The sequence below is a fragment of the Nerophis ophidion genome, unplaced genomic scaffold (genome assembly GCF_033978795.1).
Source record: "Nerophis ophidion isolate RoL-2023_Sa unplaced genomic scaffold, RoL_Noph_v1.0 HiC_scaffold_58, whole genome shotgun sequence".
Taxonomy (NCBI): domain Eukaryota; kingdom Metazoa; phylum Chordata; class Actinopteri; order Syngnathiformes; family Syngnathidae; genus Nerophis; species Nerophis ophidion.
In genome coordinates, this window is record NW_026906980.1 from 212,658 (window position 1) to 233,112 (window position 20,455).

Genomic DNA, 20,455 nt, shown 5'->3' on the forward strand with positions numbered 1-20,455 from the left:
CCCTGTTACATATTGGAGGCCGACAGTTCCAGGGCACCGTTTCAAATTACCTGAGCTGACAAAGTCATAAGTTATCTCCTCTAATAATAGACAGGATGTAAAAACATAAATGTAACCCTAGACACTGAGCTATTTTTTTACAGTGCTATTTTCAACAAATGTTTTCAACAAAATGTGAGGATGACATTGCATTGGGCAACTTCAAATTCACCATTGTGAGGCATGTGCCATTATAGTCTTTAGCATTGTCATCGCCCTGAAATGGTCTATTTTATTGCTGTAACTGAAGTATATAGGTAGTATATAGGTATATATAGTTCTCATTGTATCCCATTGGGTTGAGTTTTTTCTTGCCCTGAGCCGAGGATGTCGTTGTGGCTTGTACAGCCCTTTGAGACACTTGTGATTAAGGGCTACACAAATAAACTTTGATTGATTGATTGATATATTGTACAGATTTACAACAGTTAAAATAAATTCGATTAAATTGTATGGAGCAAAATATACACTGTCCATCTGGGGCTACAACTGTGGATTATTTCAGTAAACTCTCAATTTGTGTGTTCGATTAATCGCGTAGTCACATAAATCACACGCTAAAAGCTCAATAAGTAATTTAGGGAATATAGTTCAAACAAGCAACAGCATTTTTTGCTTGCCACAACCTTCATTCTTGTTTTCTAATAAATGCACATCATCAACATTGAAATTGTCCAATTGACATATGTGCACTAGTTATTTTTGTTTTTAATCTCTGCTGTTTGCCACAACACAGATCACTGACCAACACAGTCCTGCTCTCAATTGCACTCTACTGCAGCAAAAACTACCAGAATGTTGTTTAAAGTTCTGGGCATTTCATGCGATGTAGGTTTTTCTAATTGATATTACTTACGCTCATCAAACCATTAATCGAAGCAACAGACTATAAATCTTTTTTTCTTTCTTCTAATCCATTAAACCAGGGGTCCCCAAAATACGGCCCGTGACAAATTCCAAGTTAAAAAAAAACGTTATTATTTTTCTTAAATCTGTCCTTTGTAATCCATTTTCTACCGCTTGTTACTCTCGGTGTCTCCTCGCAGCTCAGGCAAATCATACTGTCGAAAAATGCCTTTTTCCATCGACTTTATATATATACATACACACACATATATATATATATACACAAACATACATATATATATATATACATATATGTAAATGTATGTGTATATATATATAGGTATATATGTATATCTATATATATATATATATATATATACACAGTATATATATATGTATATATATAGTTGTGTGTATATATATATATATCCATCCATCCATCCATCCATTTTCTACCGCTTATTCCCTTTTGCGGGGGGCGCTGGCGCCTATCTCAGCTACAATCGGGCGGAAGGCGGGGTACACCCTGGACAAGTCGCCACCTCATCGCACGGCCAACACAGATAGACGGACTACATTCACACTCACATTCACACACTAGGGCCAATTTAGTGTTGCCAATCAACCTATCCCCAGGTGCATGTCTTTGGAAGTGGGAGGAAGCCGGAGTACCCGGAGGGAACCCACGCATTCACAGGGAGAACATGCAAACTCCACACAGGAAGATCCCGAGGCTGGATTTGAACCCAGGACTGCCGTATTGTGAGGCAGACGCACTAACATTTCTGCCACCATGAAGCTATATATATATATATATATATATATATATATATATATATATATATATATATATATATATATATATATATATATATATATATATATATATATACATTATATATGTATATATATATATATACACACACACATATATATATATATATATTATATATGTATATATGTATATATATATATATATATATATATATATACATATATATATATATATATAGCTATAGCTTCATGGTGGCAGAAAGGTTAGTGCGTCTGCCTCACAATACGAAAGTCCTGCAGTCCTGGGTTCAAATCCAGCCTCGGGATCTTCCTGTGTGGAGTTTGCGTGTTCTCCCCATGAATGCATGGGTTCCCTCCAGGTACTCAGGCTTCCTCCCACTTCCAAAGACCTGGGGATAGGTTGATTGGCAACACTAAATTGGCCCTAGTGTGTGAATGTGAGTATGAATGTTGTCTGTCTATCTGTGTTGGCCCTGCGATGAGATGGCGACCTGTCCAGGGTGTACACCGCCTTCCGCCCGGTTGTAGCTGAGATAGGCACCAGCGCCCCCCGTGACCCCAAAGGGAATAAGCGGTAGAAAATGGATGGATGGATGGTTGGATATGTATACCTGTATACGGCTCTGCCCCCGGCCAAATTTTTTTAAACCCAATGCGGCCACCGAGTCAAAAAGTTTGGGACCCCTACATTAAACGTTGCAGACCTATGTCCAATGTTTACATTATTGCATATGGCCACACTGCTTATGAAATGACTACTGTAGTTATTAAAGAAAATACAATTTACAGTAACAAAATAGGATTAAACTTTTCAACAAAAATAATAGCAGCACAATACACTTTCTCTTAGGTTATGAATGAAAAAATACCAAGTATTGTAATTTTGGAATCCTCATGGTTCCTTTTGCCCCCTAAATGACTCATTGTCCCCCTTGGTGTCGAGCTCTTACTCTCTCTGGCGCGCTCTTTGGCCCGAAGGCTCAAGCAGGAGATGTGCTGCTCTCGCCGATGTCTCTCCAGCTCTTTCTCCTGCTGGTTCTGCTGCTGGTTCTGTTGGAGCTGTTGATTCTGCTGCTGCTCCAGACGCCGCTCCTTCTCTGCAAGCTCCTGCTGCTGTTTCATGGACTGGAGCTCCTGCTGAAGCTGAGGGCCCAGCACACCATGGATCAGTAAAGCATGAATGATGAGCAGTTATTTAGCTTGGCTTAGTGTGCTGCTGTGATGGACAATTTGACGTTTGTCTCTAAAAACACTACATTATTGAGCTGTCTCTTTTTCCCCCCACCTCAATGTTCTAGTATTTCATGCTGTTTTGTTTTGAGGGCTCTGATGTGCCGCACACCACTCTGCCACTAAACGCCCACCTTGAGGTGCTCTTGGAGCTGAGCCTGGTGTTGACGAGTTAACTTCTCGTGCTGCTTCTGGAACTCGCTGATGAGTAGCTGCTTCTGGATCTGCTGCTGCTTCTGGATAAGCAGGAGCTCCTGCTGGAGCTGCCTCTCCCAGAGCCCCGGGTCCGAGCCTGGCCCCAGCATCCTCAGGTCTGTTCGTAGGTCCAACGGAGACAGAGGTTCCACTACCAGCGGCACTTCAGACTTTATCTCCACTGGGTTGCAAAGAAAGAGAATAAAGAACAGGAAGTCACTACCAGTCATGTGACACAGCTGAAGTGAAGTGAATTATATTTATATAGCGCTTTTCTCTAGTGACTCAAAGCACTTTTACGTAGTGAAACACAATATCTGTGTTACATTTAAACCAGTGTGGGTGGCACTGGGAGCAGGTGGGTAAAGTGTCTTGCCCAAGGACACAACGGCAGTGACTAGGATGGCGAAAGCGGGGATCGAACCTGTAACCCTCAAGTTGCTGGCATGGCCACGCTACCAACTGAGCTTTACCGCCTAGTATACTATTTTTAGTATTCCACCGGTGGTGGAATACTAAAACTGAACGTAAGGATGGATGTATGGATTAAACTACAACAAGTATCAACAAGAGCAGGGGTGTCAAACTAATCTTTAATCGGGGGCCACATAGAGAAAAATGTACTCCCAAATGGGCCGGACTGGTAAATCACAGCACGACAACTTAAAAATAAAGACAACTTCCGATTTTTTTTTTTGTTTAAATATAGAACAAGGACATTCTGAAATTGTACAAATTCTAATGTTGTTAGGTTTTTTTTACACTTACATGTTGCGGTTAATAGTATTCTATTTTTATTTGTTGTTATTTATATTTTCTGAATAAATTATGTGACAAAGTTCATCAGTCAACTCATTGGTGTTAATTTTCAATCTATCAAGATTAAAAAAAAAATTTATATCAAAATCAAATTACAGTATGTTATTTATGTAGGTTGATAATTTTTTTCGACTAATCATGTGGGGTTTTTTTGTACATATGTAGCATCATCTACAACGATAACAAGAATTGCAATTGGGACATCTAGTGGACACATTTAAAACAGCTGTTTCTTTCATTCAAACATTTCAGGTTCATTTTTATACTTAGCAAACTCATCCCGGGGCTGGATAAAATGGTAAATGGGTTATACTTGTATTGCGCTTTTCTACCTTCAAGGTACTCAAAGCGCTTTGACACTATTTCCACATTCACCCATTCACACACACATTCACACACTGATGGCGGGAGCAGCCATGCAAGCCCCTAACCATGACCCATCAGGAGCAAGTGTCTTGCTCAAGGACAAAACCTCTTCACAGGCCTGATCCGGCCCTCGGGCCATACGTTTGACACCCCTGAACTAGAGGGAGGAATAGGAGGAGAGGAGTAAGAACTGAGAGGCACAGCTTTGTCTCATGTGAACCTGCAATTATAATGGTTTCTAAAAACAAACACTGGATCGCATCCGGCAGCATCTACTGGGAGCAGCTCTAGTGGACCCAAAGGACGCTTGGCACGGAGCGGCGGCGTGGTCATTTTGAATTATTTCTTTAAATACCATCTTCTCTCTGTTTTAATAAACAAATGACATCCAGCCCAAGTCTGTGGAAGTTTAATCATAACAAGATCTGTTAGTCATTGTTGGTATTTTTCAAAGAGACAACGCCTCCTTTTGATCTGATACAGTAGCTCTCTATATCCTCCTGAGGATGGACATGTGTGTGACCACTGCAGAGGATATGATGCTCCCATGAGGATATAGTCTGGTTTAAAACACCGTTCCCTTACTTCAGCCCCACAGAATAATCAGTACTTGCATAAAATCGGTTTTGAAATCGTCCGAGGTAAAAATCTGCCTCTGATCTTTGACCAGAAAACGTACGGTTCAACGGGAATTTGAGCATGGGAGTCACCACTGATCGGCTTTGTCCAAAACGTCCTGCCAGATTGATTTCTGTGCGTTAGCAAAAGTGATGGTGAAGTAACCGCCAATGAAGGGTACACACACGCACAAACACACACACACATGCACACACAGCCTGGGCTGCTGCACAGTGTTTTGACGCAGGAGAAACATTCAAACCTACTTGAAATTCCGGAAGCTGTGGGGAGATTTATAGAGTGCATTCATCGCCCTAATGTTCTACAGGCAGGAGGTGGCAAACACACACACACACAAACAGTAAAGTCTATCACCTGTTCACTGGAGCTAAGGGAGAAATTTGACACGACTGCCTTTTTACATCCTTGTTGCAATGCCGTTATCCGGCATCGTACATTTTAATGAAGCTTTTAAAGCTGTCAAGTAGGCAGCATCTGTCCATAACAGCCGTCGGTAATCGGCAGCAACGCCCTCATGCTCCCTGGGACTGTGAGGCATCGGTTTGTTTTGTTTTTCTCCTACACCGCCACCATTTCGTGCGTATGCGGCGGGCGCTGATTATAAATAGCAACATAAAAGCAAGTGGCGCAATCCTGGTCTGTGACAACCCCCACACCTTAGTATCCACCACCCTAACTTGCTGCTGTCATGGCAACGCCAGCTACGTAATTACACCCCGCCACCGCCACCCCATCTTGCAGATACGGCATCTCGCCGCGTGTATTCTCCTGCCTGCTGTGGCAATGTGACACACGGATTATTATATCAGCGCTTATAAAAGAGCGGCGTCCCCAGCACGGAGAGGCACGATTAAAAAAGATGACAAAAACCAAACACATGAGAGAATGGTGAGTGATAACTAGACTTAAAAGGAGGTTCAAAAGACTGAAGACAGCCAGCAGGGACTCCTGAGCTGTGGTGTTCTATAAACAGCTCCAGAGAAATGACAGCGGAGGGCAGCAGCTCAGTAGGCATGGGAATAGGTACCTGTGGATCAGACTCCTCTCCGATGACAAGGAATATTCATCTTGGCGTGTAAGTGCTTGACAAAAGGACTCCCATGTAACAGGCACTGTTCCTGGAACAGCCATGAACCTGTGAATCGTTCAAGGACTCGGCCTGACGCCGCCGGTGCTACTTCTGCCTAATGGTGCTAAAAATAGCAACAAAAATACCTGCTGGCTGGGAGGACTCGAAACTGTGATATCTAATTAATCTCATATTTCATTCCCTGCCCTGACTGCTAATGACATTAAGAATCTCCCCTTTGATTGCCGCGTTAAACAGAGCCTCCATCACTATTTCTCAGATAAGAGAGGAAGACGGAGGCGGGAGTGTGAAGGCTTGAGGCCACATTTGATAACCGAGGCTGAGCGAAATGGCCCTTGAGGAAACCACAACAGCCTCATGCACCCTGTTCTATTCTCGTACACACTACGTCCACAGAAATAGCACCGAGTGGAGCTGCAAAACTTGAGAGAAAATGAGAGCTTTAAGGTACTGTGTGATGAGTTTTGAACATGTTTTATGACTGAGATGCTTCACCGGGCGCTGTTTGATGAAAAAAGCACACACACGCATTGCCACCACCTGCAACTAAAATCCGCGGCTTCTGTCAAAGGAAAAGAATCCGTAGGCAGACAAGAATACCGGAGCGGCAGTTAACAGGGTTAAATATAAACGCTTTTCTGAGCACAGGCTTAATATAGACAAAGTGCGAAAGACTGCCGCATTTGTGAGGCACCCAGCTTAATTTAACGCAAGCAAAAATAAAAACGCTGTGTCGCATGTAATGTTCAGTTCATTAGTACCAAGTCTAATGCTCCGAAATTGGTACAATTCGGAGTCCAACCACAATGTTTTCAAAGACAAAACAATGCCAGCAAATCTTGCAAGACTTCAGCTCATTAATTAGAATTGTCTTGCGCTTATTTTTTACGTCAGCCCAGAAGAGTACCAGTGACTACAGCAGGGGTCGGGAACTTTTTTGGCTGAGAGAGTCATGAAAGCCAAATATTTCAAAATGTATTTCCGTGAGAGACATATAATATTTTTTAACACTGAATACAATTAAATGCGTGAATTTTTAAGTAAGATCAACATTTTTAGAGTATAATAAGTCTCTTATTCTTTTTAATAACAATGTTATTCTAAAGCTAACCAATAATAAATATAATACTTATTTCCATTAATGCGACTTCTTGAACAGGTGCGATAGAAAATGGATGGTTGGATAAAAATGCATGAGAATGTTTTATAATTTGAACGTTATTTTTAACACTGTGATTACCAGCGGAATTAATAATTACTTACCGTGTTAAGCAATGTCAACTAAGATTTATCTGAGATTCAGATGCAGTCATCAAAATAGCCACATCTGCCTCGAGAGCCATAGGTTCCCTACCACTGGACTACAGCTTCCTAAATAATTAATAAGGGACATCTTGTCAGCTCACTTGTCTTCACCCTTCACCCATAGTGACTTTTGTTGGTTTTTTTTTACTTTTTTTTTTTCATTTATTTCAATAGTACTTTGTACTAGTTTACTTGATTCATGATTTGGAGTAGTACGAATACATGCGTAACACATCCATCCATCCATCCATTTTCTGCCGCTTATTCCCGTTCGGGGTCGCGGGGGCCGCTGGCGCCTATCTCAGCTTCAATCGGGCGGAAGGCGGGGTACACCCTGGACAAGTCGCCACCTCATCGCAGGGCCAACACAGATAGACAGACAACATTCACACTCACATTCACACACTAGGGCCAATTTTAGTGTTGCCAATCAACCTATCCCCAGGTGCATGTCTTTGGAAGTGGGAGGAAGCCGGAGTACCCGGAGGGAACCCACGCATTCACGGGGAGAACATGCAAACTCCACACAGAAAGATCCCGAGCCTGGATTTGAACCCAGGACTTCAAGACCTTCGTATTGGCTCTATTGTCATGTCTTTCATAAGGATTGTGAGCGATAGGCCAAATAAATAAAAAAGTGCAGGTCCCCTTTAATAAAACCATTGGAGTTGTTAGTAGTACAATCTATTGTACTGTTTTTCAACAATATGTTTTATCAAAGAATTTGTTTTTCATTTGAAATGGCAAGTTACACATTGTTCAGTAATTATTTTTTCTGCGGATCGAACCCTCGCCCTCTGCCACAAAAGGAAGAAGACTGTAGCATTGTGCAAACATGAATGAATAATAGAATAGTAAACATTTTTTAATTCTGCTATTTTGTACTACTTACCATGAATTGATTAACGTGGACCCCGACTTAAACAAGTTGAAAAACTTATTCGAGTGTTACCATTTAGTGGTCAGTTGTACGGAATATGTACTGTACTGTGCAATCTACTAATAAAAGTTTCAATCAATCAATCATTGGTGACAGAGTAATGTAATAGATTTGGTGTAAAATTGACATTTTATTAACTATGTTTGATTGTCACCTTAAAATAAACAAAGTGATTCCTTTTTAGACTCAATCAATCAAAATGTATTCATACAGCCCTTAATCACGAGTGTCTCACACTCACAGTGACATCCCCTAATCTAAACCCACATCTAGGCAAGAGCAAACTCAAAAGACCCCAGCTGGGGAAAAAAGAAGAAACCTGGAGAAGAAACAGCAGCTGTAGGGACCCCACTACAGGATGATCGGCTGCAATGGATGTCGAGTGGGTACAATTCTAAAATTGTTAAATTAGTAGACAATGTGAGAGTCTAGTCCATCGAGAACCCAACAGATTGAGGGATATTCTTCTGGGCTCCAAATTTTTGTTACTAAATACGAATCCGTTTTTCAAAGGAAGTTTGGCAACCCTACTAATGACAGTAAAGCGGAAGTGTGATAATAAATCAATCAATCAATCAATGTTTACTTATATAGCCCTAAATCACTAGTGTCTCAAAGGGCTGCACAAACCACTACGACATCCTCGGTAGGCCCACATAAGGGCAAGGAAAAATTCACACCCAGTGGGACGTCGGTGACAATGATGACTATGAGAACCTTGGAGAGGAGGAAAGCAATGGATGTCGAGCGGGTCTAACATGATACTGTGAAAGTTCAAGTTCAATAAAGAGATATGGAACAACATAGCTTCAAAGTTGATTAAATATCAATTACATATACATATTCCTTTTACAGAGTCAATGTAAATATTAGCAGCTAAAATGTGAAATATAAAGAATTGAAAATCTACACAAACAAACGGCACATGATTACTGTCTTCTAGATTAACCTAAGTTAGGTTACTTTATTGCAAAGTACAACTTGTTTGGCAACCAACAGGATTTGGACATCCGTTAAACATAATGGAACAAGTAAGATCTTAAACATGCAATACAAAGACTTCCAGTAAAAACATTAGGTAAGATTATAAAATGTAAATGTACTCAAAGTTACCCATGAAAAGGATCAGATATAAAGTCACAATCAAATGAATTTAGGCCAGGTCTGAGTAAAATACTACAAATAAAATAATAAATTGCACAAAATGGTATTGTGCGTTGTTAAGTTCTATTATAGCAGCTGGGACCAAACTGTATCTGTTTTTGCTGTTATTGTTCCTAACACTCTATTACAATTACAAATGTCGGTACTGAACTAATAAAGTGAGTACTTTTCCTTTTTAGTAGTTTTATTTTGTTTTATCATACAGTGGTCAACTTCTCGTTACAATTTGTCGTCAGAAAACTGATTGTGTTGGACTTTGGGGGCCATAATGACTATAAATGTTTTGCCGGATTAGAATGAGGCGCCTCCAGGTTGGCTGGAAACACCTGCACATGAAGCGCTGGTAAACAAGATATTTATGAATGACAGCCCCTAAATGTGTTTTTAGCACCAGTGGGAGACAAGCACCCAGGCCCATGCCCAAATTCCTCCCTGAGCGGCGATTGGGTGACTCACAGCCCTTGACCGCTGCAGTGTGAACTGCCAGTGTCCTGAAAGTGTTTATTTCTCTAGTCCGTTTGCGTAGCGTCAGTCTTGCTCTTGGTTACAGCGACAATCACGGCCCTAATTTGAGATGGCAGCCTGAAATAAAAGGGGCTTAGCCTGAGAAACAAGCCATTCATAATATAAATATCCCACACTGAATAGAAAATGCAAAGCTCTTTTCAAACTTTCAGTTTGCCCTTGTGTCATTAAATGAAGGGATAAAAAAAGTATATGCACATGGAGAAACAAGTAACAAGTAGTGTTCAGAATGATGGTATTTTTTTTACAAGAACACTATTCAGCAAATCAATTACAGTCGCAATTTAAATGAATGTTTTTCAACGTAATCCCTAACAACTTTCAGACCAATATCACACCAGTTGCATTGCTTTTAGGCACATTTTACCCAACTTGGATGTTTTAATCATCATTTTAGCTCCCTTTGTCTTGTATCTTGCCTGAGATGTTTACCGATCTAAATCTGACTATATAAATAGAAGCAAAGACAGAAGATGTTCGACACGGGGGAAAAATAAGCTGATCCTTGGGCCTGCAATGTGGCACTGCATCTCTAATTAAGTGCCTTGTTATTTTCAGCAACTGGCAAGTCTAAAGCAGGAAACGGCACTTTATTTTTAAGACACAGGCTTGTCCTTGCAGCTGAGCCAGATTTGAGACTTACAGGCTGTTTGTTAACAAAGAGAAGTGACCCAAATCCCCTCACTCGAGACAAGAGTCTGGTCATCTCCTGTTCTGCTGTCAACAAACAACAACTCACAATGGCCCGTCCCTTTAGTATTAATGCAAGAGGAATGCAAAACTCAGAGAGTCTTTGACAGTGAAAATAATTTGTAAAGTCTTCTAAACATATTCCATCGGGTCATGCTCATAGATGAATCACCAAAAATCTATCATACCTGAAAAAGAGTACACTACTCTTTACTAGCATCCTTTGAAAATGAAGTCAAAAATGGCAAAAACTAATGAAAAATACTCCTGATTAAGTCGTGAACACTTCAAACACACTGCGATGAAACATGACGAGCCACACAAGGAGGCTTGTTAGGAAGACTCTTTATTGTCTGCAAGGTTCCTATTGATGTAGGCTTGAATGATATTTTGTGCCGGGCGACTGAGCTAATTAGTTTCCTACAGTATGTGGAGAGCTCATTTGGTTGAGTTTTTCCTGACGTTGCGAACACACATGCCCTTTTATTTTTCATAAAAGGTTATGGTGATTTCCTTGAAACAACAGACCTCTTACTCAACTGACCCCAAACACCTGGGACAATGTCCACTGACCTAAAATTCAGAGCACATGACCCTCAAGCCCGTATTAAATCCGCCCAGACTAATTAAAGCAACACCTTCTGAACCCCAGATTTATTTTTCTCCACACGTTTGCCATTAAGCGAGAAGGACAAACTCAACAGACAAATGAGAGAATTCTATAAATATATGTTCCAAAGCACTGTTATATCAGGAGCACGCCAAGATGGAATGATAACGCACAGACCGCCTAATCTTAGCAGGCTAATGCCATAAGCCGAAAATAACTCACCTAAGAATAGCTGACCCACAGAATAAGCAAGGAGGCTGAATTCAGTTGCTCTGTGCAGCCGTTGTTTTCCTCACAGGCCTCGCACACACACAGAAAGACAAGAAGTGTGACAAGGCGTTTTATGGACAGATGGAAATTGTCATCCTCCTGTCTTACTTCTAAATTTGTGCAGCTCGTAGCCTGCAGTCAAAACTGTTATTTCATACCAAAACCATAATGTTGTCTATTCGCAGTCTTCTAATCTGGTCCAATTCTTTTAGATGAACTAATCTGCACTTTGTCATGACAATGGTTTCACTTCAACTCCTAACTGCTATTCAAAGGCCATTCAAACATTTCATCAACAGCAAGATGCATGGCAAAGTGACTCATCCATTCACTGAATAGTCATTCAGATTTGAGTCAGCCATTGTACGTTTATGATGTATGTTACTGGCAGAGCAAAAAATAGAACTGTCTGTGGTAAATGTCCTGAGAGAAACCTTTGAGATGTCCCCTCACAGCATTCCTGTCACACTATTTCCACTTCCCTAAAAAAAGTGCACAAAAACACAACAAGCCGTTCGTGTTCTCTCTGACTCATTTCTGCCGGCTCGAGCACAGCAATGGTGGCAGAACACTTCCTCCTTGTATTGTTTGGTAGAAAAACAACATCGTATCTGACACACTTTGTTACGAGACACACGATTAAATACCTGGAATCTGGAAGAAGTGGCTGCTTCCTACCTCTTAGCTCAGCTGAGAGTTGTCTTTGCACACGCAGAACGAGAGACTGGCTGAGTCCAGAGTTGAGAGTGTGAAAGAGAGGGAGCGAGGGAGAGAGGCAAACACACGGAGGATGGACGAGCGTGTGAGGCTGGAATGCACCAGCAGGAAAAGGGGTGGGAAATAATACAATCAAAGGCTGAGATTCCCCCGGGCTGCACAACTAAAAAGGCTGCTCACCTGAGTTGTTCACGTTGTGCATCCTGCTCTGGTTGGGGAGCGTCTGGGCTCCAATGCGGTCGTCCGTTGTGGAGAAACTTGACTCGCTCTCGTAAATCGTCTGCAGCATACTCCACTTAGCGCTCAGGTCGCATGGCACGCCGTCACAGAAAGAGCCACCCCTACTGCCACTCGGGGGAGCGACCGCCGCCACAGCCTTCCTCCGCCTCCTCCTCCGAGAACAACGCTCTCACTGGAAAGCAGGAGCCCCGCGTTCTACGCAGAGGACTGTTTGCCGTCTCTTCTCAGCAAAGAGTCAGAGAGGAAGGAGCCCGCAAAGGCGAAGAAGAGTTGCCTGGCAAAGTGTACACTGAGCGTCTCGCAAAAGGGAGCGATGCAAGCCGGGGAGGGCGTGAGCTTCATTTGCATGTGAATCAACAACTGCGTGGCCCACAGGTGACAGAAATAGAACAATAGCCAGCCCTGGCTAAAAATAGGTCAGGCAAGGCGCGGGGATTGGAGCAGCATTGATGCGTTTAAAAATACCACACCAAACACAGCTGTCTTCTGCAGCTCCCGCCAGAAGGCATGTCTCTTGACTCCCCTCTCTGCAGATGGAGGCTTGATTCCTCCTCCCTTTCTCTCCTTTTTTTCTGTTACTTGAGTTGTTCGGCATGTTTCACTCGCTCCCTATTTCTGTCTTCATTTGTTCTTGCAGGTACCAGAGAGACTGGATCCCGTGTTCATGTGTTCATCAAGTGGTTCATACAGCTGCGTCTTTCATTTGATTCATAAAAATACAGGTTTTATATTTAAACAGTGTGTTTTTCTTTCCCCGGTCCATATCGGTTCATAGAGAACTCAAGAGCGCTCTCTGCTCCAATTATCAGTGTTGGATGTAAGAATGCAAACAGGAAGAAGTGTTGCTGTATGGAGTGGTGAGTATAACTATCCTTTGTCAAAACGGTGGGTTAAATTTGCCAAGACAAATTACCAGACCACTGGCTCACGAAAAGACGTGTTCTGAAGCTCAATACACACATGCAGATGATTGAGACAATTTGGTGCTGGGGTTTCATCTCTCCGACCAAAGTCAGCAAACGCTTGAATATCTGATGTCATTTAAGAATATCCTGACCGATTATCTTGTGGTTTGAGTAGGGAGGTAACAATATGAAAGTTGCATATCACGGTTATTGTGACCAAATTGATCACGGTTCTCATTATTATCACTGTAAGATTACAGTTGGTACAAAAAAAACCTCTGTGGGCTATAGTGAAGTGAATTAAATTTATATAGCGCTTTTTCTCTAGTGACTCAAAGCGCTTTACATAGTGAAACCCAATAACACATTTTTACATTTAGACCAGTGTGGGTGGCACTGGGAGCAGGTGGGTAAAGTGTCTTGCCCAAGGACACAACGGCAGTGACTAGGATGGCGGAAGCGGGGATCGAATCTGCAACCCTCAAGTTGTTGGCACGGCCGCTCTACCAACCGAGCTATACCACCCTATACTATAGAGCGTTTTATATTCGGGCTCCAGTACTCTGGAATGCCCTACCGGTAACAGTTTGGCATGCTACCTCAGTAGAAACATAGAACTCATATGCATACTCTAGTCTTTAAATAGACCTCCCTTTCAGAACAGTTGATCTGCCGTCTCTTTTCTGCACAGATTAGGTGACAACAGACGACGCGCTAGCTGTTCATAGTCAGGACCTGGGGTGGAGGGGTGGTCCCCACAGCTGCGGTTCCCTCCAAAGTTTCTCATTGTAGCCCATTGTGTTGAGTTTTTCTTTGCCGTGATGTGGGGTCGTTGTAGCTTGTGCAGCCCTTTGAGACACTCATGATTTAGGGCTGTATAAATAAACTTTGCTGTGATGAGGTGGCGACTTGTCCAGGGTGTATCCCGCTTTCCGCCCGATTGTAGCTGAGATAGGCTCCAGCGCTTAGCGAGTATTTTTATAGAGAAGAAACATTACTTTTACTCCGCTCCATTTATCTACATTCAGCTCACTACTCGCTACTGATTTTTATCAATCTGTTAATACACGTTTTTTTTGTTTTGGTTAGTCCGACATAGCTTCAAAGTAGAATCTATCGCATGCCTGCGTTTCACCAATCAAATGCAGTCACTGGTGACGTTTGACTCCATTTCACCAATCAAACAGAGCCAGGCGGTCACATGATTAACTGCCCAAAAAGTTTCAGTGGCAAACAACAAAAACAATGGCAGAGACAACAACGAACGCAAACACCCCTGGCCTCACATAAAATGGATGTTCACGCTTCAGACAACCAAAAAAACAGTCATGTAAGGCGTTGTCGTATGTGTCTCCCCAAACAAGTGGACATTTTCAGCTTACATGAACTCAACGTCAAATTTGAGGAAGCACATCACGGTAAGTAACGTTAGTAGATATTTTGGCTGTCACCGCGGGCTAATATTTGCTTCCCTGCTATTTGCTTCCCTGCTATGAATCACTGTCAAATGAACATAGTTTGGGTATAATCTATTAACAAACTGCAGCCTCATAGACAGACAGAGACACACACACTCACGCATGCATACAAACACCAAACAGAAGTGCACATGTGTTCCCAGGTGCAGCCCACACCTATTAATGATTTGCGTAAAGGCTAACTTGTTATTTTCCTTTGTAAATCTCTGCCTACTGAGCCTATAGTGCTGTTACATTATTGTGGCTCAATTTGCCTTAATTGTTTTTATTTTAATGTATTATTACTTAATATGTTTTATTATGATATTATATTAATAATATCCATCCATCCATCCATCCATCCATCTTCTTCCGCTTATCCAAGGTCGGGTCGCGGAGGCAGCAGCCTAAGCAGGAAAGCCCAGACTTCCCTCTCCCCAGCCACTTCGTCCAGCTCCTCCCGGGAGATCCCGAGGCGTTCCCAGGCCAGTCGGAAACATAGTCTTCCCAAACTGGTCCTGGGTCTTCCCTGTGGCCTCCCTAGGGAGGCGTTAGGGTGGCATCCTTACCATATGTCCGAACGAACTCATCTGGCTCCTCTCGATGTGGAGCTTTACAGTGGCTTTACTTTGAGCTCCTCCCGGATGACAGAGCTTCTCACCCTATCTCTAAGGGAGAGCCCCACCACCCGGCGGAGGAAACTCATTTCAGTCGCTTGTACCCGTGATCTTGTCCTTTTGGTCATGACCCAAAGCTCATGACCATAGGTGAGAATGGGAACCTAGATCGACAGGTAAATTGAGAGCTTTGCCGTCCAGCTCAGCTCCTTCTTCACCACAACGGATCGGTTCAACGTCCGCATTACTGAAGACGCCGCACCGATCCGCCTGTCGATCTCCCGACCCACTCTTCCCTCACTCGTGAACAAGACTCTGAGGTACTTGATTGATGTAATTAATAATAACATTTGTAAAATAATATATTTTTCCCTTCGGGGATTATTAAAGTATTTCTGATTTCTGATTCTGAAATATCATTGTTTTAGTTGCTTAAGAGATATTCCTGGCTCTGAATTTGTTCATTGCTATTCTTATGTTTTTGTGCATTATTTTTTGCCGTCATCATTAAACGAACAGGTTACTCATCAGTTACTCTGTACTTGAGTAGTTTTTTCACAACATACTTTTTACTTTTACTCAAGTAAATATTTGGGTGACTACTCCTTACTTTTACTTGAGTAATAAATCTCTCAAGTAACAGTACTCTTACTTGAGTACAATTTCTGGCTACTCTACCCACCTCTGCTACCTGTAGTGCTAACACTTGTTGATGTCGTTATTTGCGGTAAGCTGTTTCTGTTGGCTGGTTCCTATAGCTATTTACAGTTTGCTGTCTCCTAGCTCCTTTGTGTTTTCCTGTTAGCCAGATTCTGCTAGCCGTTAGCTATTTACAGTTTTTATGTTTTCCGGTTCCTGTTCCCAGTTTCTGGTTTGTTTGTTTTTTCTTTATTGTGGACATTAAATTATGTTTTCCTGCACCAAACCTGCCTTCTCTGCATCTTGGGGTTCGTCACCCACAACCTGTGACCCATGTCGTATTATGCTCCTTCCAATGCTATTGTTTTTAGTTTTGAGTTTGTATCCAATTAGAATTCCGCTAGCTGATGTTGCCATGCTGTACCAAATCTGCCAGGTGCCTCCAGAATCAACAATACGGGTGTCTATGCACTGTAAGTGTACGGACACATTGAGGTGATAGACAATTGGGATAGCCAATCAGATCACCAGTTGTTTTCAGTAAGGCCTTCTAGCTGGCTTAGCGCTGTTATTGGATACTCACTTGGGTGTCCCAAGTAAGTATCCAATCACAAGTTGCGAAAACAGTAAGTGGTACCGGAAACATACGAGCCATAGAAAGCCATAGAAAAGTCATTGGTACAATAACCACAAAGATAAAGTGTTTGCCTTACAGTTATTCAGAAGAAACTTAGCAATGCAAGTTTAGCGAGCTGTGCGCGCTCCCGCAAAGGGAAAACATTTTTGGCAGGCAATCACATTTTGGCACAACACCGACAGTGAAATGGTTTGTCCGCCACTTTCACACAAATCAGCCGACTACGACGGTACCACTGGCTTATACGACGTTCAAATATTTACTTTCTTTATTTGTTCATGTGTCATTTGTCTTATAAAATTATTTTAATTTTGTTTTAATTTCTGAAGCGGGTTTATTCAATGTTAAATGTGCCGAAAAATAGACCATTTTGTACACTGTTAAGGAGATTCTCTGCAGTGACGTGCCGTGAACTAAACACCAGGTGAGGCATACATACTTTTTTTTCTACTTCATGTGTGCAGCTCTAGTCATTGTTAATTTAGGTTGCACATTAGAGTTACAGGAAAAAAGGGGAGTTTTTTTGCTTTCATAAAAACGTTATCATAATTATATTATGATATGATAAATGGGTCAAAAAAGTATTTGATAAAGTTGTTATTAAATACTTTTTGGTCTCATTTGCTTTTAACAAAATAAATCAAGTATTGTGGGTGTATATTACCTTTCTGTATTTGTATCTGAAGCAGCAATAGCTATCCTCCATGAAAACATACTTTGTATGATCGCATTCATTTTGTCTTAAAGTCCAGTTTAGAGAAGTATTTAATTTTGGATACAGTATATAATCCTACATATTGGCAGAAACATTCATTTAATTCAATTTCATTCTAAGAAATTAAACAATATATTTGCATCTGACAAAAAACACCCACAAACGCTGGCTTACTCTAATAAAAATGCCATGTTTGTTATCAATACAGTTTAAAAAAAAGAAAAGAAAAAAATGCCGGCTTCCACTGGAGAGACCTGTGTCTGCTAGCTTGAGCGTCCCCACTTCTCCCAGTGTGGCGAGTCAGAGTACTGCTGAGGCATTGAACTGCAAGTTGACAATATATCGGCCCCTACCTTGAGGCAGAGGTACATGCTGCCTCATGACCTGCCTTTTCCACGTGGCAACAAACATGCGCCCACACGTCCAATACACACTGTGTGTAGCCGTGGAGGCACCGACTGTGTCTGCCTCACTTCTCATCTGCTGCATTGTTTTGATCAGGAAACATGGAATTTACGCGATTTTGACCATGAAAATTATCAAAATATACAGGAATTACATCAAAATCACATAGAAAGCATAAACCAAAAGAGAAATATTAAAACTTATTTTATTTTATTACTTTGTTTTGGAACATCTCATGGTTAAGCCACCTGGTGGCAGGTGAGGCACTGTCTCCTGACAGCAAGTCACTGATTCTCTGTAAAGTATCTCCAGCCCATGTCCATGTGGAGACATAAATTACAGTATTTTGAGAGGTGAAGTCGGACTAAGTAGAACATCACTGAAGGCCTAGGTGAGAAATGAACAGCCCGCCACTGATCCACGATCTGCTCCAAAAATAGTTGCGAACAATAATTGTGAAAGTCTAACGTTAATTACGATCAAAAATCTTGTGACATGGATTGGAGCTGAAGCCTGATACCTCAGTAGAAGCATTTAAGTCTCATCTTAAAAGCCTACTGAAACCCACTACTACTGACCACACAGTCTGATAGTTTATATATCAATCAATCAATCAATGTTTATTTATATAGCCCCAAATCACAAATGTCTCAAAGGACTGCACAAATCAATGATGAAATATTAACATTGCAACACATGCCAATACGGCCGGTTTAGTTTACTCAATTGCAATTTTAAATTTCCCGCGGAGTTTCCTGTTGAAAACGTCGTGGAATGATGACGCGATGATGACGCGTGTTTGTGACGTTATTGGTTGGAGGGGACATAATAGCCCACCACCACTTATGGCTAAAAGTCGTCTCTTTTCATCGCGAAATTACACAGTATTTTGGACATCTGTGTTGCTCAATCTTTTGCAATTTGTTCAATTAATAATGGAAAAGTCAAAGTAGAAAGATGGAGGTGGGAAGCTATTAGCCTTTAGCCACACAAACAAACGGTGTTTCCTTGTTTAAAATTCCCGGAGGTAAAGCTTTACTATGGATCAGAGCAGTCAAGCGAACATGGATCTGACTATATGTCAACCGGCAGTTTTCGGTGAGAAAATTGTGGAAATAAGTCACCTCTTAGAGGAGATCAGCAGAGCCAGCGACTTCCTGCAGCTGTCGTGACTTCTCTCAGAGACTCTGGCGTCAAAACACCCGTGGCCACACCCCTCTGACTTTAAGGTACTATTTAACTTACTAAAACACTAGCAACACGATAAGACGATAAGGGATTTTACAGAATTATCCTCGTAAAAGTGTCTACTAACATCTGAACCGCTCTCACTGCAATCGCCTTTTATTTATTCTTTAAAACTTTTTTTTTTACTTTTTTTTTCCTAGTCCTTCACTCTAAATTACTTCATCCACAAATCTTTCATCCTCATTCAATTTAATGGGGAAATTGTCGCTTTCTCGGTCCTAATGGCTCTAGCTGCTGCTGGCTATGATTGTAAACAATGTGAGGATGTGAGGAGCCCTACAACCCGTGGCGTCACACGGACATTGTCTGCTACTTCCGGTACAGGCAAGGCTTTTTTATTAGCGACCTAAAGTTGCGAAATTTATCGTCGATGTTCTCTACTAAATCCTTTCAGCAAAAATATGGCAATATCGCAAAATGATCAAGTATGACACATAGAATGGACCTGCTATCCCCGTTTACATAGGAAAATCTCATTACGCCTTTAAAACTCATTTGTGTACTCTAGCCTTTAAATAGACCCCTTTTTTAGACCAGTTGATCTGCTGTTTCTTTTCTTTTCTCCTCTGCCCCCCTCTCCCTTGTGGAAGGCGGTAGGGAACACAGGTCCGGTGGGCATGGATGAAGTGCTGGTTGTCCAGAGTCGGGACCCGGGGTGGACCGCTCGCCTGTGCATCGGTTGGGGACATCTCTGTGCTGCCGACCCGTCTCCACTTGGGATGGTCTTCTGCTGGCCCCACTATGGACTGGACTCTCATTATTATGTTAGATCCACTATGGACTGGACCCTCACTATTATCTTAGATCCACTAAAGACTGGACTTTCACAATATTATGTTAGACCGACTCAACATCCATTGCTTTCAGTGTCCCTGAGGGAGGGAATTTCCACATTTCCATTGTAGTCCGTGTGTAAGTTTTCAAGGCCGGTAGTCGCTCTGTGCATGGCACCTACACGGCGCCGCCATTCTGCAGCCCTGCACTAAATATATGCAGAGCTTCTATTTTTATCTCAGCACGGCTGATCAACTCGGCAAAAATTAGCTTGTGTGGGACAAAAAGTCAAGTACAGGCACAACACAGTTTTTGTTTTTGTTTTTATTCTTTACACACTTTGTGTCCATGGCAGGGCGTATTTTTTCACCTTGAAACGTCATAATGGGCGGGGACAGAACGGAATTAAACTTGTGAACTCTTTCAGACGTTATTTCGCCTTGTCAACACGATTGATAAGGAGATGCTGTTTCTGGAGGTCCAAAATTAAAGAGTCACGTTACAGGCAAAGTTTGGACAGCTATTATGGGGGCCTGTGTCAAGTACGATCCGACACGAGGACATAAGAAGCAGGAGAT

At 41.9% G+C, this 20,455-nt stretch overlaps 1 protein-coding gene across 7 annotated transcripts in view; it reads right to left on the reverse strand.

Annotated features, from left to right (window-relative positions):
- LOC133547075 (histone deacetylase 9-B-like) overlaps positions 1–12,829 on the reverse strand; it is a 46,165-nt gene extending 33,336 nt beyond the window's left edge. The window contains exons 1-4 of one of the 7 annotated variants that reach the window (XM_061892867.1): positions 12,421–12,820; positions 12,202–12,331; positions 3,045–3,286; positions 2,629–2,823 (exon numbers count right to left, since the gene is read on the reverse strand). In XM_061892867.1, the coding sequence (XP_061748851.1) occupies positions 2,629–2,823; positions 3,045–3,215 (366 nt within the window). In that variant the 5' untranslated portion in view covers positions 3,216–3,286; positions 12,202–12,331; positions 12,421–12,820. Of the gene's footprint in view, positions 1–2,628; positions 2,824–3,044; positions 3,287–11,475; positions 11,500–12,170; positions 12,332–12,420 lie in introns of those variants that run through there. The other 6 variants (XM_061892868.1, XM_061892866.1, XM_061892865.1 and 3 more) reach the window with 6 other exon arrangements.
- Between the last annotated feature and the right edge of the window lie 7,626 nt (positions 12,830–20,455).